Below are 25,776 nucleotides of genomic sequence, written 5' to 3'. Positions count from 1 at the left end.
CGTTTTAGATGAAGGTTTACACTTCATGGATCACGCCAATAAAACAGTTTCCACAGCACATCTAAAACTAAAGATGATCAGAAAAATTCGACCTTTTCTCCCGGAGTCTGCCATCAAAACTCTGGTCACCTCCCTAGTATTCTCCGCTCTGGATTACTGCAATGGCCTCTTTCTTAACGCTCAATCCAGAGTAATAACCAAATTACAAACTATCCAGAACGCAGCAGCACGCCTGCTTTCAGGAAAAACAAAATATGAATCAATATCAAGAAGCATAAAGGATTACCACTGGCTCACCGTTCGAAACAGAATCCATTTCAAGTCCCTTTGTATCGTGTTCAAAGCGCTCAATAATCAAGGACCTTACTTTTTGAAAGAGCAGCTGTAACCGTACAAACCTAGCAGAACGTTACGTTCAGCCACCCTCGGCCAACTGGTCATTCCTCGTACAAAGACGGTATCCTGGGGTGATCGACGCTTCCTGGTGGCAGCCCCAAAGCTCTGGAACACTCTACCCCTAAACATCAGGCAGAGCCCCTCCCTCCTTCACTTCCGTAAGCTCCTAAAAACTTGGCTGTTCGATCAATGATTTCTCCATCCCCACGTTTCTCACCACAAGTAACTGGTTTCTTAGCGCCAAGACGCCCTAGGGTATATGCTGCGCTTTATAAATATCAAAAAATAAATAAATAAATAAATGCTAATTTCTAACTATGCCTACAGAGATAGGACATGTGAAGAAAGAAGAAAGAACGCACAGAAAGAAAAAAAAGAAATGCAGAAAGAAGCAACTGAAGTCCTCAAAGACGAAGAAAAGTGAAGGAAGAAGGATAACGTGCAGAAAGAACAAACAGAAGAGCAGAAATAAGCCTTGTTGCAAAATCATCCTGTATCCTCATCTTTTTCAGACGGATACTGGTGGTAACTGAGTCTGACTAACCAGTCATGGAGCCAGTGCTATGTTAAAAGACACTCAGAATACAGTGAAAACAACTACATACACTAGGGAACACTATACGTTGGGGTCCCCCTGTGATCAGCATGACCTCCTCTGTAAGCCCCTAGTATATAATAGGGCAGGGGATTAAAACTACCTCTTAAAATGCGCCACAGAGCGTGTTTGGACACGTCACCTCAGGCCCCGTCCCCTCACATCCCCACTGTGTAAAGACGCCCTGTGGCCGTTTTTAAGTTGGGAGATTAAGTCCCCTTGAATCCTGAGGGTCCCTAGGGTCCAACTAGAGCACGAGGTACCTCCAGTAAATGCCACAGAGCTGCGTTGCAGAGAGATGTAAAAAGGGGCACGGCCTAGACCACCTCTCTGCAACGCAGCACAGTGGCGCTTACTGGAAGCACCTGGTGGGCTTGTTGGCCCCCAGGGTCCCTCAGGATTGAAGGGGAATTATTTCCCCAACTTAAAACATGCCACAGGGCCTGTTTGCACACGTTAACTCAGGCCCCGTCCCCTCCCTTCACCACTGTGTAAACGCCCTGTGGTCGTTTTTAGTTGGGAGATTACGTTCATTTGAATCCTGAGGGTCCCTAGGGGCAAAATAGCCCACTAGGTACGTCCAGTAAGCGCCATTGCAGAGAGGTGTAAAAAGAGGCACGGCCTGGACCACCTCTCTGCAACGCAGAGCAGAGGCGCTTACTGGAAGCACCTGTGAGCTAGTTGGCCCCCAGGGTCCCTCAGGTTGAAAGGGAATTATTTCCCCAACTTAAAACACGCCATAGGGCGTGTTTGCACACGTCACATCAGGTCCCGTCCCCTCCCTTCCCCACTATGTGTAAACACGCCCTGTGGCCGTTTTTTAAGTTGGGAGATTAAGTCCCCTTGAATCCTGAGGATCCCTAGGGGCAAAATAGCCCACTAGGTACGTCCAGTAAGCGCCATTGCAGAGAGGTGTAAAAAGCGGCACGGCCTGCACCACCTCTCTGCAACGCAGAGCAGTGGCACTTATTGGAAGCACCTGGTGGGCTAGTTGGCCCCCAGGGTCCCTCAGGATTGAAAGGGAATTATTTCCCCAACTTAAAATGCGCCACAGGGCGTGTTTGCACACGTCACCTCAGGCCCCGTCCCCTCCCTTCACCACTGTGTAAACGCGCCCTGTGGCCGTTCTAAGTTGAGATTTAGTACCCTTGAATCCTAAGGGTCCCTAGGGTCAAACTAGCCCACTAGGTACCTCCAGTAAGCGCCACAGAGCTGCGTTGCATAGAGGTGTAAAAAGGGGCGTGGCCTCAGAACACCTGTCTGCAACGCAGCTCCCTGGCGCATACTGGAGATACCTGTTGGGATAGTTGGCCCTCAGGGACCCTCAGTATTGAAGGGGAATTCATTCCCCAACTTACAACTGGCCAGGGGGCGCGTTTGCAGAGTGCTGCAAGGAGGGGGCGTGGCCTCCGGCACGATGCCGGTCTTTTAGTTTTTTAAGAAGGAGAGCTGTGAGGCCCCCCTTCTTTTTCTAATTTACTGGCCCTGGGGACCCCATCCCCCAGGGTCTGCACCCTAATTTGTTTTGTTGAAAAAAATAAATTTTGCCCTCCCAAGGCCTTAATCGGCCCCGGGGACCCCAACCCCCGGGTCATGGACTTTTTTTTTTTTTATTATTCTTTAGGAGGGGGCTGCGTTGCCCCCCTCCTCAGGCCACTTATGGCCCCAGGGACCCCATCCCCCGGGGCCGGTCTTTGTTTTTTAATATTTTTAAAAAATATATATTTATAGAAAAACCTAGGACATGCTGGACAAACCGTATGTACCTATCACCATGACGATTTGCGTGATATTAATTAAAAGGCGACTATGCATAGAATGAATCCACATGGAATGTATTTACACCGCTAGTAAAGCTCTGACGTGTCTGATGCCCTACCGTGCCTAATCCCGGCGCCGCCGCCGGTGGGTACTCTCCAAGTAGACACCCTTGTTGTTTATTTATACAAACATGGGTAGCTATTGACGGGCACATTTAATATACATGCACACCAAGCCATTCAAAGGGGATTCGACAAAAATTCGACCAAACTATGCAAGAAACCCACCTCACGGTTAATAAAACACACATCCACCGCCGGATGTGTAATACTTTTTATTTTACTCTCTGGAAAGGAGACAAACCTCACTTGAGAGTCACAGCGTGCTCCTGTCTGAGCCCAGTGCTGTGTTACACCCACCAGTGCCCGCCGAGTGCCTCACACCTCTGTGTTGTATTCCACCAGCTAGTGCGTATGCTATGACACTCTCTAGCCCATGTGCACTGTAACACCACCCCGTGAATATGTCATGCCACACTTGCCTTCGCACAGGTTATATTACCCCATCTAACGTGCCTTCCTCGATGCCTATGTTATAACGCACAGCGTTATGCCATACATATTAGAATCTGGGATCCGTATCTATGTCACAGTGCATATGCAACGTTACACTCCCCAGCACATATTTTATATTACAACTTTAGAGACTAGTTAGGTTACACAACAGTGCCCTGTGCATATTACACTCCAAGGCGCATATCGCATAGCACGCGCTAGTGCCTGTGCTATCTCGCGCTCTCCAATGAATCTGTCATTGCGCACAATGTATTGCATATTATATTTCACGCCCCAGTTCATCTTATATCACACTTTTCGGTGCATAGTTTATACCATATACTATATCTAGTTTTCATTTTCAATCGTGCTCTCAGTACTATGTTCTATATAACACTGTGTCCACCTACCCTTTTCACAGGCATTACATTTTGCGATGGGGGGTGGAGGGTCAGGGGGTGTTTCTGCCAAGTGAGCACGGAGTCACAGTCACAAACGTCCTCTTCTTCCTGAATAAAAGTGAGATTATGCTGCAAACTTGTTCATATTTTAAGTAGTTCGCACAGACACACATTTTAAAAACAATAAAGTTCCTAATACCCACCTTCTCTGAACAGTTAGCTTGCTGCCCCATCCACATCCTCCCTATCCTCTGTTGTCTGAATCCATGGACTAGCCTCCTCCCTCCTGCCATGCATGGTCTGATGTGATGCCACTGCCCTCCATTTAGCATGATGTACCAGTCCACTCCTCCTGCCCTCCATTGCCCAAATCTATGGCCCATCATTGACCTCCTGCTTAGCCTCTGTGTTTAGCTTGCTGCCCCTATTCTCCTCCCCCCTGCCCTCCGATGTCTTTGTGCATGCCCCTGCTCCATCCTTTTTGCCCACCATGTTCCATGGACCTGCCACTCCTATCTACTCTGAGTGTTCTGTTGAGCTGCCACTCCCCTCCCACCTGCCTAGCATTGTCAGATGACTGTAACCTGTCCCTGCCACCTCCACCCTGCCTGTCCACATGCCATGCCCATATCCCCTTCCTCCTGTCCTCCATGGTCCATTTTACTGCCACACCCTTCTGCCCTCCCTGGTCTGTTGTGCTGCAATTACTCCTCCTGCCTACCCTACGCGGTCTGTTGTGAGGCCCCTTCCCCTGAACTCTCTTGTCCATGCCCAGGTCCCGACCCTCCCTTCTATCCTCCATAGTCCTTTGTGCATGCCCCTGCACCCTCCTTCTTGCCCATCATAGCCATTGTGCTGCCACTAACCCTCCCGCTTGCCATGCATTGTCTTCTGTGCTGCCATGGCCCCTCCCACCTTCCCTGTGTGGTCAGCTAGCTGCCCCTAACCCCCTCCCACCTTCCCTCCATGGTCTGTGTGTATGCCATCATAGTCTCATTGTTGCTCTCCATGGTGTGTGTTGTTTCTAGTGCCCATCCTGCCTGACCTCCATGGTCATCTTGATGCTCCTGCCCTGCCCCCTTGCCCCCACCCATGTGCAGACCCCTATTCCCTACCTCCTGCCTTGTCTGTTCCATTGTAATGCCCCTGATCCGTCCCTCCTGCCCTTTATGGTCTGTTATGCTGCAGCTTTCTCTCCTGTCTGTCCAATATGGTCAGATAGCTACCATTGCCTCTTTCCCCTCTGTTCTCTGTTGTCTATGTGCATGGTCCTGTCCCCTCCCTATTGCTTTCTATGGATTGTTGTGCTGTACTCCCGTCCCGCGAATGCGCTGTGTGGTGTATTGTGCTGCTGCAAACCCTGATGCCTGCCCTGTAGGGTCAGTTTGGTGCACCTCTCCATGTCCCTCCTGTCCTCTGTTATCCGAGTCCATGTCCCTACCCCAATTCCTCCTGCCTACCATGATCCAATGTACCATACTTGCGAACATTTTGAACTTGGTAAGAGGGAGATTTGGAAAAAAAACTGGGGTATTGATTTTCCACTTTGAGTTACATTGAAAAAGAGGAGATGTAGGGGTATTGATTTTCCCCTTTGAGTTACATTGAGAAAGAGGAGATTGTAGATAGGAGACAGATCAAATAAAGCCCATTTGAGCTTAAAAACATTGGACGTTTCCTGGCTGAAACTGGTCTGTTGGCATGTATGGTTGTACTACCACTGCCTCTTCCTTCTGCCCACAATGGTCTATTATATTGCCACAGCCTCTCTTGCCAGTCCTGTATTGTTGGTTTATTGCCCCTGCCCCCCTTTCCACTGTCCTCCATAGTCTGTTGTGCTGCCACTGCCCTTCCTGCCTGCCCAGTGTGGTCAAATTGTTGCATCTGCACTCTCCTACCTGCCTTCAATTTTCAGAGTCCGTGCCCCTGGCCTCTGCCTCTCAACAGTATCCCAATGAACAACTAGATTGCTAACATTCTATATTTATTACAAAAGTGTGGAACGCCTGACGTCGTCTTGATGTAATAAAAACTGTAATACCTAGAGTATTTCCTTTAGAAATTACATATATGAGAGGGTCTTATTTGCATCAAAATTAAGGTTAGTGCTCTAAAAAACTAAAATGAGGACATATTTTCTGAGTTTTCAAATAGTGACAAAGAACTTTTAAATTATTTGTAATCTTTATGTTTTTGTATCCAGTTGACCACTTGATTAAATGTTGCACCTAGGGGAGAGGATGTTTTGTTGCTTCCAGAGCTGCAGACTTTGCAACTGGGGAACCAGGTTGGAGTTTCTGCTTCAGCTCAACATTCTGTGATTCTGGTCAAATCACTTACAGCCTCATGCATCAAGCCAAAATCCAGTCGGTAAAATACCGAATCGCTAATAACACCCGTTAGCGAGTAAAAAAAAACGAATCCCAATGCATCAACCAAATGCAAAAATCAGAATTTAAGGAATTAAATAGCGAGATTCCTTAAATGCAATGCATTAAAGTTAAAAAATTAGCGATTTTGCTAATAGGGGGAGCAAATTACCATGAAGTTGAACTTCATGGTAATTTGCAATAACTTTGAAAAATGCACTTTTGTGCATTTTTCAAAGTTTCATGTTGCGCACACACATGCCCTTAGAGCATGTGTGTGTGCAACATTTGTGCACAGAACAATTTCAGGGGTGCAATAGGGTGTCATTTGGACACCCTTGCACCCTTGAAATTGCGTGAGCAATTTGCGAGTCCCATTCATTCCTATGGGCCTGGAGGCCCATAGGAATGAATGGGACGGCTTTCCTTAATTGCTACTCGCTATTTGCGACTAGCAATTAATGAATTTTAAGGAATCGCAATTTTTATAGCGATTCCTACATGCATAGGCTTTTGCAATTCCTTAATTGCGATTCCTTAAAAATCGCTATTAAGGAATCGCAAAAGTCTTTGTTGATGCATGAGGCTGTTAATCTCCCCATGTCTACAACCAAAATGAATTTGATCTTGTGTGATGTAACCAATGCTCATGTAAAGCACTCCAATACCTGACAAGTCTGCACTATATAAAACTGCAAATACACAACAAATAAGTGTTTTGCACACTTCTGTCATTGGGCTACATGTGGGCTACATCTGGGTGATATTTGTGCTGCATTTGGGCACTTTTTTCTCTGGTGGCCATCTTGGGAGATTTATTTGTTATGAAGTTTCCTAATTTCCTCATTTACTGCAGTCTCCTCAGTAGGAAATGCTTTCAGTTTTTTACTTTGATTCCATCAAGAATGTATTCAGATATGTCACACATTTGCCATAAATTCTGAATGTTAGCACTCTAGTTGCTCATTAGATCACTGTAGTAAAGCTACTGCTCACCACGGAAGTCTGCTGCTGGTATTAAAAGTGCATGTTTCAGTCTGCATATCAGAATTTTTTAATGAAATAGAAGAGGATTTGAGACGTCACTCAAAATGTGTCCTAATTTTTCTTTCTTCAGCACTAATCATAATTTTTATGGCAAAATGAACCCCCTCATTGTGTTCCTTTTTAAATTAAATGTTTTAAGTATTACCAGTTTATTCCAATAAAGATGGCTTCAGGTGTGCCATACTTTTGTCATAAGTAAGACAGTAAGCACTCTAGTTGTTCTTAAGAATACTCTGGGACATTCTGTCATTGGGCTATACTTGGGCTACATCTGGGTGATATTTGGGCTACATTTAGGCTCTTTTGTTTCTGGTGGCCATCTTGGGAGATTAATTTGTTATGAAGTTTCCTAATTTCCTCATTTACTGCAGTCTCCTGCCTCAGTGGGAATACTTTCAGGGGCAGATTTATGTTTCCTGGCGCATCCCTGCAAATCAGCAGGGATGCGCCAGGAAAGATGCGTCACGCAAGTTTACCCTTGCGCCACAACAGATGCGCCGCATTTACAATGCAGCGCACCTTGGCGCAAGGATAAACAGATGCGTGACGCATCTGATGGTATAAGGGCGGCGCATTGCTGGAGTCGTGTCACAAGCACGACGCAACTCCAGCAATGCTCAGGGGCTGCCCATACCAACATGCTGCGTCATGTCTTACGCCTGCTTCATGCAGGCGCAGGGTTTTGACGCAGCAGCATCGGAAAAGTGACTCTGTGAAATCTTGTAGATTTCACTGCGTCACTTTTCCAAGGCTTTTTCCGACGGAACGCCCACCCTGCATACATTAAACCTGACGCAGGTTTAATGTAGCGCAGGACTTTACAGCGTGACACATCTCCCTAGATGCGTCACATTGTAAATAAGGCGCAAGGCGCAACATGGCGCATGGTTTACGCTGCCGCTGCGTCACAGAAGTGACGCAACGGCGGTGTAAATGTCTCGCAAGGGGCTTGTAAATCTGCCCCTCAGTTTTTTATTTTGGTTCCACCAAGAAGGCATTCAGATGTGTCACACATTTGCCATAAATTCTGAATGTTAGCACTCCAGTTGCTCATTAGATCACTGTAGTAAAACTACTGCTCACCAGGGAAGTTTGCTGCTGGTATTCAAAGTGCATGTTTCAGTCTGCATGTCAGAATTTTTTTATGAAATAGAAGAGGATTTGAGAAGTCAAAATGTGCCCTAATTTTTCTTTCTGCAGAACTAATCATAATTTCTATGGCAAAATGAACCCCCTCATTTTGTTCCTTTGTAAATTAAATGTTTTAAGTGTTACCACTTTATTCCAATCAAGATGGCTTCAGGTGTGCCATACTTTTGTCATAAGTAAGACTGTTAGCGCTCTAGTTGTTCGTTAGAACACTCTGGGACATTCTGTCATTGGGCTTTACTTGGGCTACATCTGGGTGATATTTGGGCTACATTTGGGCTCTTTTGTCTCTGGTGGCCATCTTGGGAGATTTATTTGTTATGAAGTTTCCTAATTTCCTCATTTACTGCAGTCTCCTCAGTAGGAAATACTTTCAGTTTTTTACTTTGGTTCCATCAAGAAGGCATTCAGACGTGTCACACATTTGCCATAAATTCTGAATGTTAGCACTCTAGTTGCTCATTAGATCACTGTAGTAAAGCTACTGCTCACCAGGGAAGTCTGCTGCTGGTATTCAAAGGACAGGTAAAGGAGCGGCGGCAGAGCGAGCGGCGCCGGGAGAGTTGGTAGAAAGGCTACCGTTGCATCGTGAAGCCGGTAGTCGGAGGGTGTGTGGTGTGTTCACATGCAGTACTGGTGTCGCTCTGTGTCATATGCTCTGGTGAAGAGAGTGGAACCTTGGCCCTGCGGACAGATTGCGGGAGGTTAATCCGGACGGGACTGTGAGGACCAGCAGCCCCGTAACCACGCTCAGCTGTGCCCTCTTCCCGCCCCTGCCGACCTCTGAGCACTCTTAATGACTCACGGCCCCTGCTTCGCGGGAGCCGTTCGTAGTCGGAGGGTGTGTGGTGTGTTCACGTGCAGTACTGGTGTCGCTCTGTGTCATACGCTCTGGTGAAGAGAGCGGAACCTTGGCCCTGCGGACAGATTGCGGGAGGTTAATCCGGATGGGACTGCGAGGACCAGCAGCCCCGTAACCACACTTAGCTGTGCCCTCTTCCCGCCCCTGTCGACCTGTGAGCACTCTTAACGTCTCACGGCCCCCGCTTCGCGGGCGCCGTTCGTAGTCGGAGGGTGTGTGGTGTGTTCACGTGCAGTACTGGTGTCGCTCTGTGTCATACGCTCTGGTGAAGAGAGCGGAATCTTGGCCCTGCGGACAGATTGCGGGAGGTTAATCCGGACAGGACTGCGAGGACCAGCAGCTCCGTAACCACGCTCAGCTGTGCCCTCTTCCCGCCCCTGCTGTTCCTTGTATAAAAGAGTCAAAGCATTCCGCTACGCGGTCGCGCGAGGTCGCACGCCGGGAGAAGCCCGGGACAAGGGCGGGACCGTTTGTGGCCGTTCGTGGCCAGTCGGGGCAGGGACGGGCCACCCCTCTAACAACAGTGAACCTGGTAGTATACCATTGAAGCGAGACTTTGTGATATTTTCCCGTGCTTTCTCTACACATTTGTCCGTGGTGCTCTGTCTTGATATTGTGACATCACCAAGCGTGTGTTAGTTTTAGCCATATATTGTGTGTTCAAGGGCTGTCGATATTTGTTGCTGTTGTAGTTTCAGCACACACGTTACACTAGAAAATGACATCATTAAGGTCACGGAGAAAGATTGCCCAGGACAGTACAGGGGGCACCGTATCAGGGACTCTTGATAACTTTATCTCCAGAGCAGTACGTGTCCTCGAGCACGAAATTATTCTAACGGAAAAAAGATTGTCCATGTATTTAACGGCTAAGAGATCTTCCCTCGGTAAAATAATGTCAGCTGTTTCCCCAGAGTGCCGGTTGCTTCAATCCGACTCTGTCCCGGTGCCTAGTACCGAGATTGCGGGGTTGGACATGACAAATTATAGTACTCTGGATACGACCCCTGATAGCATATCTATCCTAGAGTCCAGACCCCCTTTTGTGAAACCCAGTTCTAATCTCCTATTGCCCCTTACAGGAAAATCACCTAATGTCATTCTGGACAAGGGAAGCACGTCTCAGCCTATCACAGGGAAAAGAAAACGTGTGGGAGTGGTAAATAAGGGTAGATGTGCCAAAGTGTCCAAAGTGTCCAAACCCGCTATTCCACCCAAACTACCCCAACCTTCTATTTCCCGCAGTATCTCTCCAGCTCATGTTAGCCCTTCGTACAACAAGACCACATCTAGTCAGTCTTGCGCTAACCCATCACCTAATGGTTTTTTGGAAACCCTCGAGCAACTGCTAAAATCATTCCTGCTACCGATACACGAGAGAGTAACGCAACTTATTACTACCATTGGGAAGTTGGAAAGTATCGTGCTTGCCAATACGACTCTTTTGGAAAAAACTCTAGTGACCCCGCTAGGTCCCAGGACCATACCATCTCCTGGAACTGCTGTTAAAGCAAAGATCGCCCCAAATGGCACCATTTCCCCTACCCCGGCTAGCAAACCCCCCAATCACTCTGCACACATAGATCCTGTTAATATCCCTGTCTTGGACATTGCTGGGGATGTTGCTCATACATTAACCGGAGTCGGTAGGACAAACAAGCTGGTTACAAATGTTCCCAATAATGAGACAAACAATTTAGTAGGGCCAATTGATCCCCAGTGTGATGGATCACTTTCCAAACATCCCTGTATTAACCTTCCCCCCGAGTCACTACCTTATACAGTAATATTGTCAGGCGTTCCGAGGATCTCCCAAGACAAGATTGAGCTCCATAGTGAGCTCAAGAATAAGGTGATTCACTGGCTCAATGGTAACAGGCCTTTGCCCCCCAACCTTCGTGCAGAAATTCTGTTCGTACGAAGGGTGAGTTGGCTAGGCACTAAACCAAAGGATGTGGAGGGTGATTGCATTATTATTAATTCTAGGGACCCCAGAGTTGTGAGGCACACATGCTGTCATTCCAACACCATGTGCCCCAGAGGAATATCCACCTTTGATTTGAGGTATTTTTTCCCAATTGCCCCCCGTGATACACGCTACGCCCAGCCAGTTGGATGGGAAAGGGTCAACAGAGGCCATCGAGGTCCACCTAGATCGGACTTCCATCTCCCTTTGTCTAATTATTTTGGCCCTTTGAGCAGTATGGAAGGGGTAGATTGACTGGCTAATAACAATATGAATTCAGGCCGTGCTAGTGGAATTGTAAATGGCTTCGGAAGTTCTGCCTGTTTGGGGAACATAACTTGTAGTTGTTTTACGGAGGGACCCATGGGTATTGGCGGCAAGTGTCCTAACATTGTATGTATTCCTTCCCACGTGTCCCGTAGTAATCTAGATCCCCCTCTGTTAGTTCTGGATTTTCCTGAGGATTCACAGGGTATAAACTATGTAAGCCCTTCATCCACTGATCTAGTGATAGCACCACACGCTAGCATGACCCGATATGATAGAACTACTCTTATGTACATTGAATCTTGCCCTGGTGAGCATGAGTGCTTAGCTCCCGGTAAGATTGCAAATTACACTGCCCCCCAGGTTTTGCATCAGGTTCAATTACTAGCTGATAACGACCACCCCCCCTCCTTACCTTGGTCTCGTGGAATATTGCTGGCCTAAGGAGTAAAACCACAATAGATGAGTGGTCTTCCTGGGTGGACAAATTTGACATCCTGGTTTTTCAGGAAACGTGGGCAGTGGACCCGGTATACTCTCCTGGCTTTATTAATTTCCATAAAGGGGCCATCAGTGGGGTAAGGGGCCGACCCTCGGGAGGTCTCAGTATTTGGGTCAGGCAAACCCTCAAGTGTAGACTTACTGAACTGGGCATAGACAGTCCAGATCTCCTGATAATTTTGATGCACTTTAACGATGATCCAGATATTATGATTATCAATGTTTACAACAGGGGTCCACCTGGAGGTCGAGGTTCAAATACCTTTTTGCAATTAGATGGGTTTTTGGAAACAGTTAACCCCGGTATTAATGTGATAATAGTGGGGGATCTGAACTGCTGTTTCGAGCCTCTGAATACTGCCTGGGATTCACTCACTATGGAAGTGGATGCTAATTGGAACATTCCCCCCCTTGACCTCCCACCCATCAAGAAGTGGACTGAATATGCCATTCAGTGGATGAGTTTGTGTATGGGGCGCGGCTTCATGGCAGCTAACGGACGGACCAACTCAGACAAAAATGGTAGTGACACCTTTGATGATGGCCGTCGCCGCAGCAGAATTGATTATGCCCTTTTCAAAGTGGAGTTCTGGTCTACTCTAAATGATGTGGTGATTTTAGATCACCCAGAGAGCGACCACAACCCTCTAGTATTGAGCATCCTGTCTTGTACAGTTCGCAGCAACGAACCAACTGAGATAGTTACTGCAGATGCTTTCCTTACTAATAATCTACGGAGAGTGCATTGGGATAGGGTAGTCATTGACAGTGTTGTACTTGCCGAAATTAGTTCGCAAGTCACAGGTGCGCTGGAAGCCTTCTACTCTCTCCAAAACCAAGAAGCTGTAATTGGGGAGACCACGCATATCCATGAAAATTTGTTTTTGGGTCTAAAGGCTCTTTTCTCCAAACCCAGTAAAGTAAAGAAATCCATCCAACCCAAGCGCAACCATTGGTACAACAAATTGTGCCGAGAGCTCTACGGCAAACTAAAAATTGCTATTAAATCTAAAAACATGGTCAATATTAGAACAGCTAGGGGCAACTATCGTAAGGCCAAAGTTCTGGCCAAACAAGAATGGGATAACGATCATTGGCATGATCTTTTAGTTGCCAGTAAACAAAAAAATCTGACCAAGTTTTGGCACATTGTGAAGTGGGGAAATTCCCCGAGCTCGCAGGCTCTCTCAAACCATGTTCTTCCTGAGACGTGGGTGGAGCATTTTGAGTCCCAGTTCTCTGATACCAACTTGGCCGAAGAGACTATCCCCTTAATTTTTCGGGATATGTCCACCCTCCAAAATTTCTCATTCGATTGTAATGAAGTCGAGATGGCTTTAAGTAAGATTAGTGGAAAGACCCCGGGAATTGACTGTGTCCCGGTGGATCTCTTCAAATTTGATCATAGTAACTGGGTACCTTACATTGCCTTCTTGGCCACTGCTTTAGCTAAGGGGGCGGCTATCCCTGAATCATGGAAAGGTGCCGAGATATTGCCCATCTTTAAGAAGGGTGATCGCTCGTGCCCAGGGAACTATCGCCCGATTAGTTTAATCGACTCGATCCAAAAAATCATCGCTAGGATGATTTTGGCAAGAATCCAGTCATGGATTGAGCTGGAGGATATTATATCGCCGTTGCAGGCTGGGTTCAGATCTTGCATTAGCACCATTGATCAGGTCTTTAGGTTTCAATTGATCGTCTGGAAAACGGTCTATCTTGGTGGCGGCACTTTGTATGCCGCCTTTGTTGACCTTCGGTCAGCTTTTGATCTAGTTCCCAGGACAAAACTATGGGGGGCTTTACTGGACTAGGGATGCCCGTCGACCTCTTGAACATTGTTATCAGGTTGCATGATGATAATTTCGCCCAAGTCCGCTGGGGGAACCAAGGGCAGGTCACTGACAAATTTAAAGTAAACCGGGGTGTCAGGCAAGGGTGCGTCCTAGCGCCAACTCTTTTTCTGTTATTCATAAATAGAGTTGTACAGTATTTTTCATCTATTTCAACTGACGCCCCCTCCTTGGGTGGTACTAAGATCCCACTGCTCATGTTTGCTGACGACACCCTATTATTGTCCCAGACTCAGATGGGGTTACAGGCGGCCTTGAATAAATTTTTATACCTTTTGTCTCGACCATGATCTGCAAGTAAACGTTTCCAAAACCAAGTATATGGTTTTTAACAAAGGAAGAAGCGCGGCAGGTCATGTTACGATGAATAATGAAATACTTGAACGTACGAACGTTATGACTTATTTGGGGATTGTTCTGGAAAACAAACTGAGCTGGAAGCCTCAAATTGATATCTCTTAAGTTTGCACAGCTTTCAGGGTGTTTGGTAAAAGAACAGAGACAGTCTCAGACAAAAAGGATAGGCCCAGCAATCAAGATTTACAACTCCAGGATTAGTTCTGCGATTCTTTATGGTGCAGAACTCTGGGGTTTTGCTGATCTATCCCCCTTGGTCAAGGTGCAAAACAAATTTCTGAGGAACCTCACGGGTCTTCCTAGTTCAAGTCCAGTGAAACCACTATTACTGGATCTTGGTTGTCGTTCAATTGAAGATATTGCCCGGTTCAAACCTTTGGCCCTTTGGAGAAGACTGTGGACAACCCCGGAATTAGCCCCCTACGCTAAGGTATTCTAGGATGTTCGCTCCATTTTGGGTTCTGGCAACATAGTCTGGTTTAAGTAAGTTAGTTTGCTACTGGAATACATGGGTCTGGGAAATGTATGGTCCGACCCTGCTAATAATCCTTTTCCCCCAAAAAAAGTATTTAAAGGTCTCTACTGGTCTCAGTTATATCAGAAACAGTCAACCCAAATTCTAGCAGAGTCTTTGACCGGCAGGTTCCTTGAGTGGAAAAATGTCCCACTTTTAGAAGACTACTGGGATATTATTAGTAGGTCCAGTGACAGGAAACTCTATCACCAACTAAGGGTTGGCTCCCTACCTACCAGATTGTTTACCAAAAGCTGGAAGGGTGAGGTGAGTGATTCCTGTCGCTGGTGCACTGATTGTGTTGAATCTGTTGGTCACATATTCTTCGCCTGCCCGGCCTATGCAGCCCCCCGGGCGAAATGGCTAAAACCCATTTGTCGCAATATGGGCACTAGGGTGGGGTTTGTGGCACTAAGAATTTTAAGATTTGACACCAGCGAATGTATTGTAATTGCTGTGGCCAAATTTCTAGGCTGGGTTTGGATAATTAGAAACAGGACATAAAGGCACCCAGTGACGTGTTTTACCTAGTTTTTACCTTGTTTTTTTACTTCAGAAATGTTTTTATTTCATATTTGCATGGAATTCATTTTATATTGTATTGTCTTTTATGATGAATTTAATCGATAATAAAGACTACATGATTGATTGATTGGTATTCAAAGTGCATGTTTCAGTCTGCATGTCAGAATTTTTTTATGAAATAGAAGAGGATTTGAGAAGTCAAAATGTGCCCTAATTTTTCTTTCTGCAGCACTAATCATAATTTCTATGGGAAAATGAACCCCCTCATTTTGTTCCTTTGTAAATTAAATGTTTTAAGTGTTTCCACTTTATTCCAACCAAGATGGCTTCAGGTGTGCCATACTTTTGTCATAAGTAAGACTGTTAGCGCTCTAGTTGTTCGTTAGAACACTCTGGGACATTCTGTCACTGGGTTATACTTGGGCTACATCTGGGTGATATTTGGGCTACATTTGGGCTCTTTTGTCTCTGGTGGCCATTTTGGGAGACTTATTTGTTATGATGTTTCCTAATTTCCTCATTTACTACAGTCTCCTCAGTAGGAAATACTTTCAGTTTTTTACTTTGATTCCATCAAGAAGGCATTCAGATGTGTCACACATTTGCCATAAATTCAGAATGTTAGCACTCTAGTTGCTTATTAGATCACTGTAGTAACGCTACTGCTCACCAGGGAAGTCTGCTGCTGGTATTGAAAGTGCATGTTTCAGTCTGCAGGTCAGAATTTTTGAAATAGAAGAGGATTTGAGAAGTCACTCAAAATGTGCCCTAATTTTTCTTTCTGCACCACTAATCATACTTTCTATGGCAAAATGAACCCCCTCATTTTGTTCCTTTTTAAAGTAAATGTTTTAAGAGTTACCACTTTATTCCAACCAAGATGGCTTCAGGTGTGCCATACGTTTGTCATAAGTAGGACTGTTAGCGCTCTAGTTGTTCTTTAGAACACTCTGGGGAGCTGCAGTAGAACACAAAGGAATCAACTGACAGTCTTTGCCCTTGTTGGATGTACATGTTTTACTGAGAATGTCAGACTTCATTCTCACATGACTGAGAAGGATAATGTGAATTTACAGAAAATATGCTCTCAGTTTAGCTTATAGATCACCTTCCAAACCTCTGTGGGAAAAGCATGAGAAAATAGTTTTCTCTCAAACATGATTCATGATATCACAGCAGAAGGCTTTTTCACATGGTAAAATCCCCTTAGAACACACCACAATTCCTAAAATGAGTATGGTACCATCAACAAATGATTTATAATGTAACTAAAGTCTTAAAACCTTCTATTAACTGCAATGCTTTTTAATGAGGTGCTGTCATGTATATTGGTTCCAAGATGGCTGCCAACACTTCTTGAATGAAGTGCTGACAGCCAATCCGATCTCACGATGAGATGTGTGGTTAGGCTCCGCCCAGATATACATGTGATTTTACTTTTGATTTTCTCAGGAACTACTGAACAGATTGACACCATATATGCAAAAGGCACATGCCTGACCTGAGGACTACCTCTTTGCCAAATTTCAAGTAATTCTGTTCAGCCGTTCGGGCTGTACCTTCGACTAAAGGTCCTATGGGAAAATGCATGGGGAAAATGCGTTTTGGGACCCCTCTTTTTTCTCAGCCCCCGCTTGACAAATCACCCCGAGACTTTCAGGGTATGAGCTGAGCGGAGCGCCCCATTAGTTTTGAAAATTTCACGAAGATAAGTCAACCAGCGCCAAAGTTATTCAAAATAGAATTTTCAGATTTCCTATGGGAACTCGGTCCTAACTATAACTATCTACTGGCGACCACCAGTAGATAATATATATATATACATATTGCAAAGCAATTCTCCCCACAGTTCCACTTGGAAAGAAGACGAGCCACACTGGTCTTGCTGAAAAATCAAGGTTTATTTACACGAGGGGGCGAAAAGACGCGTTTCGGCTGTCAAGCATCCTTGGTCACATGACCTCTATGGTGAACCAGGAAGTATATAAACAAATTCGTGTTGAGCACGTCACGGCGTACGGGGAGTGAAAGTGAAAAAAGACTCAGTCAATCATGGCTTTCAGAAATACATTTGTGTCGCAATTAATATAAACCGTATTACATACAGGAAAACATTATTGCCCTATAATAAGCATTTTAATCAATTCATAATTAAAAAACCTGAGAAACCTGTAAGTATTTCATGTCATTATTTAGTTGGGTTCTTTGTTGCAAATCACACGATAATATTGGTGACTATGGTCAGTGCATCTGCGAGTAGATAGCGCGGTGATTGGGGTGCTGGCGCATAGCGGTCTAGTACTAAGATAAGTTGGTCCGTGATTGGCACTGTGTATCCACATCTATATATATATATATATAACATATTTAAACTTTTCAGAAACACACAGTCAGTAAAAATGTAGATACTTTTAAGCCATCAGTGCCATGTTATCTTTTCAACTGTGGGCCTGGTTTACAAACTGCACTTTTCTAGTTTTTCACACCATTGAGTAACTTTACTACTTTTCAGTATTCACAAACTGTACTTTTCTAGTAACTTACAATTTCATAGTAAGTCCCTATTTCCCTTATTTTCTATGAGGGTTTTTTGCAGTACCAATGGTTGACCATTTGCATTGCTAAACATACCACAAAAGTGTAAAGTACTACCTAAATGTAAGCTGCTACAAAAGAGCAATTTGTGAATACTGAAAAGTATTAAGTTTACTCTAGAAAGTACAATTACTGAAAGTGTAAGTTCCCTTTGTTAATTAGGCCCAAAGTTCTTTAGAAGCCTACTTGAGGGTGAATATTTTCAAAAGTTTCAGATCACAATATCTCTACCATGAGGAAAAAAAACAGAATTATTTCAAATACATCTTCTTCAATTTAGTAAATCTCATAGCTTCTGCAAGCAACTTCAAATTCAGCTGCCTTCTACGAATGCTCAATTTGGTCCACAAAGGTAATCACTCTTCAGAGACTTTAATCTGAAGAGTTTTTATCTTCCTCGAAAGTGATAGCCTTCTTATGTTCCCATGTATTTGTGTCTGATTTCAATCATTAAAATGTACTCTATTTTTCTAAATATGTCGGGTTATTTCTGTGTTCATTACTTTTTAAGTGAGGCATAAATACTTCACACTTTGCATCTAAATTAAGCCCGACTGCTCTGTGCCAATCCACCAGATGGTTGAGCACAGATTAATTTGGCGTTTGCTTGTGACTTCACCCAGACAAGGATTGTGGCTGCTGCTTGAGTAGGTTTCAATCCCCATCAAACAGTGACCCAATTTCTTCCAACATTACTCTGTTGGAAAAAGGTAGACACTCCTTACCTGAACTAACCAAAGCAGGAATGTATTGGACGTTTGAGAGGGCCATAATGCTTGTGTGAGGTAGTACAGCCCTCTATGAGCTCATCAGAAGTATGAACCATATGTGTTTATGACCAAGACTCACTTTGTTTAGTATCCTGAGATACCAGGTGCAAGCTGGCTGTGTGGTTCTGATTTCAGCTACTGTGTATTTTTCCTGCAACCAATATGCCTGGGAGTGGTCTCGAAGCATACTTGTGCAAGCACAACATCCTGCAGGTCAACGGCTACATAGTTCTTTGGATCTGATCTATACTGGAGTTCTTCTCAATTGTTTGCTTCAGTGTGACAAATAGCTTGTTGTTTTTTACCAATGAGGCTGGGCACAGCGTGGATCAGATATGAGGAATAATACAAGGCACAAAGAAATATCGAAGTTCGGATGTAGGATGCCATGGTTCGATATGACCATTCTTTCCATAGAGATATATATTCATTCCAGATATTTAACATTTAAATCAAAAGAAAAGTAGATTTAAAAAACAATTATTTATGTATTTATTTATTAGTAAACAATTTCCAATGTAAACAGGTCAGATATGGAAGGGGGGAATTTTGTTTCATTCACAAAGATCTTTACAGATCTTAATGGACTAAAAACAATACTAGCTGAAAGTGTTACAAAATATGTGTCTGGTTTCTGCCTGGAGTTTCATAGGGGACTGGAATATGGACCAGAGTAATATTCAGTGGCTGAGAATGATTCAAGCATTCCACCGATCACTGTTTTGCTTTTATACTTGACATTGGATCACTTCACAGTTATGATTTCAGAATATTAATAAGAGAAGCATGTTTTTATTCGAGTGATGCAAGGGATTCTCAGAGACACTATATAGGGTGTCATCTGATTTCTAAACTGTTTTGATTAGCGCCAACGACCGTTTATGGCAACAGAGGCGTGAAACATCTTGACCATGTCTATGATACCGCGGCACAAATGTGCCCCTTGGGATGATACTCGATTTATGAGCTTTTATTCTGACAAGGGTGCTGCTATACACTATAATTTTGTCAGGCCACCCTTGGTCAATTTTAAACCACGATGCACGCACTTTGTTACCCGTATTTTGGACCCACACCCCACATACCCACATGCACCATCCGGCATGTCTCAAAAGATCTCCGCCAAAGTGACCCTTCGGGGGACCCGTTGGGGATTGCAGCGCCGGCCCAACGAGGAGCAACTGCCCGATGATGAAGCATGACACCCCTTGGGGTGTGTGAGGGCAACAAGAGGCAAGACACGTTCTTCCCCTCATTTGGTGGGTCCAGTTAACCTAGAATCTTCTCCCTTTTTATCTTTAAGCATATGGGTGTCTATCTGCACCCTATTGTTGGAACAGTGTCCTTTCAGTTTTGTTACATGTAATCGTGGGAGCACGGACACTGGACCATTAACTGGCTCTCAGGTCCCCCCCCCCTTTTTTGATAGTATTAATGCACGGCGGCTCTGCCGAGGGACCAATTATCTTTACTATCCCTTCTTTTTCTCAACTCTTTTTCCACACGAGTCCTTGGTATCACCAGGATGGGAGGTTCTCAGGGATACACTATAGAAACTTACTAAGGGTGTATGAATATTGGTGGCCGTCCCCCCTTTTTTGTCCCCCCCCTTTTCCCCCCCTTTCCCTCCACTTCTTTTACCTACCTCCTACTATAACGACAGGCTTACATGGATCTGGTATTTTTACACGTGTGAGGTTTGGGTACAACATCCTGTTTAATAAGTCAAAGGTAATAAAAGGTACTTTAATGTTTGACATAAGTCGCTGAAATGAGACTGTCCCTGGAGGGCTCCCTTATCGTTCCTTGTAATTTCCAGCTCACATAGAAGCACACACTTCTCCGGTGTACGCAGTTACCTGTATACTGGTTTGTGGCTCAACGTATTCCCTCAGACTGCCTTCTTAATTAGTCTCCACTCGGGATGTCGATGCGCTGGGGGTTAGCATTCCCCGGCCACGCATGCGCATTGGGGCCAGTTTGTACGCATGCGCCGTCCCCATATGGGAACGAGGAACACCCCGGAACTAGAGCACGCCCACGGCACCTATGCGCTTTGTTTTTTCTTTAAAAATCTTCCGTCGCGCGGCCACTGCTGCTCATTTGACTTGGCGGCGGCAAACGATAGGTGCATGGGCGCTGGCATGTGTGATATTTTGTGAGTAAGACATTGAACGATGAGGATGTGCGACCTAATTTTCAACTTTGAGCCTAATGCTCGTACCTTTGGATGTATATTTATTATCGATATACATACTTTTGTAATGTCTGTTTTTGCTAGCCCGGCATGGTGCGGGCGTCTACCGCCCACAGTCTTTGGAGCGAGTGCAGTTTATTTGGGAGGTAAGAACTTCCACTAGAAAGGTGTAGGTTTCTCTGATGGAGGTTATTGACTCTTCTGGGGATTTGGTGGAGCTAAGGGTACCCTAGTTTCATTATGGGGTGGGGTAGTACTCTTCCTCCCCACAGTGTGGGCCCCTTGATAATGCTGGCTCACCATATTACGGCCCTGAACCTTTCTTACATGTCCTGTGTTTAATTAGGGGATACCTTACCCCTCTGTGGTCTCGTGCTGTTTTCTTTTCTTTTTTAGGGGCATTGGTATGTGGCGCACACAGCTGTGGCACACTATGCTGCATTAAGCAACGCTAATGCACATCCGATGTACTTTCTTTCTTTTCCTTTCTGTTCTAGGTTGTGATCAGGAGCAGTACAATGACCCGCCCTGACATGTATAATGGGTATTTATCTTTTAACATTCCTTCACGTGCACTTCACTACACTCTTCAATCCTGGTCCTGAAGAAGCGCCAACGACCGTTTATGGCAACAGAGGCGTGAAACATGTTGACCATGTCTATGATACCGCGGCACAAATGTGCCCCTTGGGATGATACTCGATTTATGAGCTTTTATTCTGACAAGGGTGCTGCTATACACTATAATTTTGTCAGGCCACCCTTGGTCAATTTTAAACCACGATGCACGCACTTTGTTACCCGTATTTTGGACCCACACCCCACATACCCACATGCACCATCCGGCATGTCTCAAAAGATCTCCGCCAAAGTGACCCTTCGGGGGACCCGTTGGGGATTGCAGCGCCGGCCCAACGAGGAGCAACTGCCCGATGATGAAGCATGACACCCCTTGGGGTGTGTGAGGGCAACAAGAGGCAAGACACGTTCTTCCCCTCATTTGGTGGGTCCAGTGAACCTAGAATCTTCTCCCTTTTTATCTTTAAGCATATGGGTGTCTATCTGCACCCTATTGTTGGAACAGTGTCCTTTCAGTTTTGTTACATGTAATCGTGGGAGCACGGACACTGGACCATTAACTGGCTCTCAGGTCCCCCCCCCCCCTTTTTTTGATATTATTAATACACGGCGGCTCTGCCGAGGGACCAATTATCTTTACTATCCCTTCTATTTCTCAACTCTTTTTCCACACGAGTCCTTGGTATCACCAGGATGGGAGGTTCTCAGGGATACACTATAGAAACTTACTAAGGGTGTATGAATATTGGTGGCCGTCCCCCCTTTTTTGTCCCCCCCCCTTTTCCCCCCCTTTCCCTCCACTTCTTTTACCTACCTCCTACTATAACGACAGGCTTACATGGATCTGGTATTTTTACACGTGTGAGGTTTGGGTACAACACCCTGTTTAATAAGTCACCAGTAATAAAAGGTACTTTAATGTTTGACATAAGTCGCTGAAATGAGACTGTCCCTGGAGGGCTCCCTTATCGTTCCTTGTAATTTCCAGCTCACATAGAAGCACACACTTCTCCGGTGTACGCAGTTACCTGTATACTGGTTTGTGGCTCAACGTATTCCCTCAGACTGCCTTGTTAATTAGTCTCCACTCGGGATGTCGATGCGCTGGGGATTAGCATTCCCCGGCCACGCATGCGCATTGGGGCCAGTTTGTACGCATGCGCCGTCCCCATATGGGACAGAGGAACACCCCGGAACTAGAGCACGCCCACGGCACCTATGCGCTTTGTTTTTTCTTTAAAAATCTTCCGTCGCGCGGCCACTGCTGCTCATTTGACTTGGCGGCGGCAAACGATAGGTGCATGGGCGCTGGCATGTGTGATATTTTGTGAGTAAGACATTGAACGATGAGGATGTGCGACCTAATTTTCAACTTTGAGCCTAATGCTCGTACCTTTGGATGTATATTTATTATCGATATACATACTTTTGTAATGTCTGTTTTTGCTAGCCCGGCATGGTGCGGGCGTCTACTGCCCACAGTCTTTGGAGCGAGTGCAGTTTATTTGGGAGGTAAGAAATTCCACTAGAAAGGTGTAGGTTTCTCTGATGGAGGTTATTGACTCTTCTGGGGATTTGGTGGGGCTAAGGGTACCCTAGTTTAATTATGGGGTGGGCTAGTACTCTTCCTCCCCACAGTGTGGGCCCCTTGATAATGCTGGCTCACCATATTACGGCCCTGAACCTTTCTTACATGTCCTGTGTTTAATTAGGGGATACCTTACCCCTCTGTGGTCTCGTGCTGTTTTCTTTTCTTTTTTTGGGGCATTGGTATGTGGCGCACACAGCTGTGGCACACTATGCTGCATTAAGCAACGCTAATGCACATCTGATGTACTTTCTTTCTTTTCCTTTCTGTTCTAGGTTGTGATCAGGAGCAGTACAATGACCCGCCCTGACATGTATAATGGGTATTTATCTTTTAACATTCCTTCACGTGCACTTCACTACACTCTTCAATCCTGGTCCTGAAGAAGCGCCAACGACCGTTTATGGCAACAGAGGCGTGAAACATGTTGACCATGTCTATGATACCGCGGCACAAATGTGCCCCTTGGGATGATACTCGATTTATGAGCTTTTATTCTGACAAGGGTGCTGCTATACACTATAATTTTGTCAGGCCACCCTTGGTCAATTTTAAACCACGATGCACGCACTTTGTTACCCGTATTTTGGACCCACACCCCACATACCCACATGCACCATCCGGCATGTCTCAAAAGATCTCCGCCAAAGTGACCCTTCGGGGGACCCGTTGGGGATTGCAGCGCCGGCCCAACGAGGAGCAACTGCCCGATGATGAAGCATGACACCCCTTGGGGTGTGTGAGGGCAACAAGAGGCAAGACACGTTCTTCCCCTCATTTGGTGGGTCCAGTGAACCTAGAATCTTCTCCCTTTTTATCTTTAAGCATATGGGTGTCTATCTGCACCCTATTGTTGGAACAGTGTCCTTTCAGTTTTGTGACTGGAATATGTACCAGAGTAATATTCAGTGGCTGAGAATGATTCAAGCATTCCACCGATCACTGTTTTGCTTTTATACTTGACATTGGATCACTTCACAGTTATTATTTCAGAATATTAATAAGAGAAGCATGTTTTTATTCGAGTGATGCAAGGGATTCTCAGAGACACTATATAGGGTGTCATCTGATTTCTAAACTGTTTTGATTATTATATAACAATCAATTGGTACACATCATTGCTATTTGGTTTATTTTTGCTGTGTACAATAAGCGAAAACAGGCATGAAGCAATAATGAATTTCAAAATGTCACTATTTTTGCAGCTGCAAGAGGACCTTGATGTCACATTTAAACCTAAGATGCAAGCGTTGATCTACCCAGCATTGCAGACCATTGACCTCGACACCCCGTCATTTCGCGACAACAGTCACATGCCTTTTCTTCGAAGGAGGGGCGCGGCCAGATTCTTGAGCAAATACTTTACCACCGACAGGTCTCTTAGAGAAGCTATGGAATCCAACACACAAATCACTTTGGAATCCAGCAATCTTCTTAAATTTGCAAATTGGAGTAACCTCTTGACAGACGATCTAAAAAAAGATCATGTTTATAGCAGCCCTAAGACCGGAAAATCAGAATTTCTAAAAAAATATCCTGGCATTACAGATCCAAGAGCAGCACCTCTGTTGGTTGATGATGAAAGATTGGCTAAATTACCACTAACTTATATACTTACCTGTATGTATGATGTCGTAAGAGATGATGGGTTTATGTATGCTGCAAGACTCAAAAAGTCAGGGGTGCAAGTTGTGCATGACCACTATGATAATGCATTCCATGGAATGCTATCATTCTTTACCTGGCCGACAGATCTATCTCTGGGACAAAGAATGGTGAATTACTATATTAACTGGTTGACTGAGAACCTGTAAAAATATGTATGAAACATATTACAACATACAGAAGTATATAATTAGCGCAAAGTACTGCTTAAAGGGTTAAATATAAATCCTCCCACAGCATTGTTCACATACAACATTTCCAGCAGAAATATTATGTTCAATGAATAAATAAAGAAGGAAATGAGCTACACATTTGCATATTATTCTGAAGAGGAGACCTTAAATTAAGGATAAGTGGGAAAATTGGAAATAAACTGAATAACGATTCCAAATGAAATGCAACAGAAATATTTAGCGATATGCATGTGTTACGTTCAGTTTCAAATCAGAAGCAACATCATAAATGGTAATTTGTTTTTATGGAAAGATAAACAAACAGTTCTAGCAGTAACAAGTTCCAATTTCCATGAAACCTGCAGTTGATTTATGCACTTTGATTAGTTGATTATGAATGCTGTATGAGAAGAGTATGATGAATTAAGAAAACAGTTTATGTCCAGTGCCAGAAATCCAAAAATAACAGTTTTTATTTCACACACTTCATATATCAATTGTCACCATGTTCTCACATTTAGAATTAGAGCAAAAATGTGTAAACACAATTATTTACAAACGTATTATTTCAAAATGAAAAAGTGAAAAAAGAGCAGGAAATGTCAAAATAAATCAGGCAGCCTAAAGAAATGGGTTAAAGGTTATTTTTTAAAGTTCTAGCAGTCAAGCAGTGAACTCAGAGGTAATGTATCTGGCCAGATCAGTCCATTTTATCAAAAAGCTATATTATGCTAATAACCTGTCCCCTTTTTCTCAACCTTTCTACAGAGATGTCATTTAGGGGACGCCAGGGGTCGGAGCTGCAAACCCTGGCTTGCCATTTGCTACCCCTAGCACTCAGTGTCAGCTGGTAGGGAACGGTGGTAGGTAGAGGTGAGGGGCGGCTGAGAAAATAAAAGAATGAAGCAAATTTACCTGCTGGTCGCATTCCAGCCACTGTTTTTCCTTCTCCCAGGAAACACCCGTGATCTCAGGCTCCCTAAGCCAATGATAACGCTGCAATGCAGCATTGTGATTGGTTCCCCTAAGTTCACCTAAGCCAATCACAACGCTGCATTGCAGCATTGCGATCGGCACGCCGCTCAGACCCCC

General features: G+C 44.8%; 1 protein-coding gene across 4 annotated transcripts in view; it reads left to right on the top strand.

Annotated features, from left to right (window-relative positions):
- The window catches only part of LOC146785614 (arylacetamide deacetylase-like), a 441,998-nt gene extending 416,691 nt beyond the window's left edge, over window positions 1–25,307 (top strand). The window contains exons 7-8 of one of the 4 annotated variants that reach the window (XR_014970704.1): window positions 21,177–21,223; window positions 24,052–24,819. Coding sequence is in view for 3 of the 4 variants with exons in the window: in XM_085634874.1 (XP_085491000.1) it covers window positions 24,088–24,660 (573 nt within the window). In the remaining variant the exon portion in view is untranslated. Of the gene's footprint in view, window positions 1–21,176; window positions 21,233–23,121; window positions 23,169–24,051 lie in introns of those variants that run through there. The other 3 variants (XM_085634876.1, XM_085634874.1, XM_085634875.1) reach the window with 3 other exon arrangements.
- Window positions 25,308–25,776: the final 469 nt, after the last annotated feature.

Source organism: Triturus cristatus, chromosome 11, assembly GCF_964204655.1.
Source record: "Triturus cristatus chromosome 11, aTriCri1.1, whole genome shotgun sequence".
Taxonomy (NCBI): Eukaryota; Metazoa; Chordata; class Amphibia; order Caudata; family Salamandridae; genus Triturus; species Triturus cristatus.
Note: the sequence above shows the minus strand (reverse complement) of the source record. Positions and strands in the feature narration are given on the sequence as shown.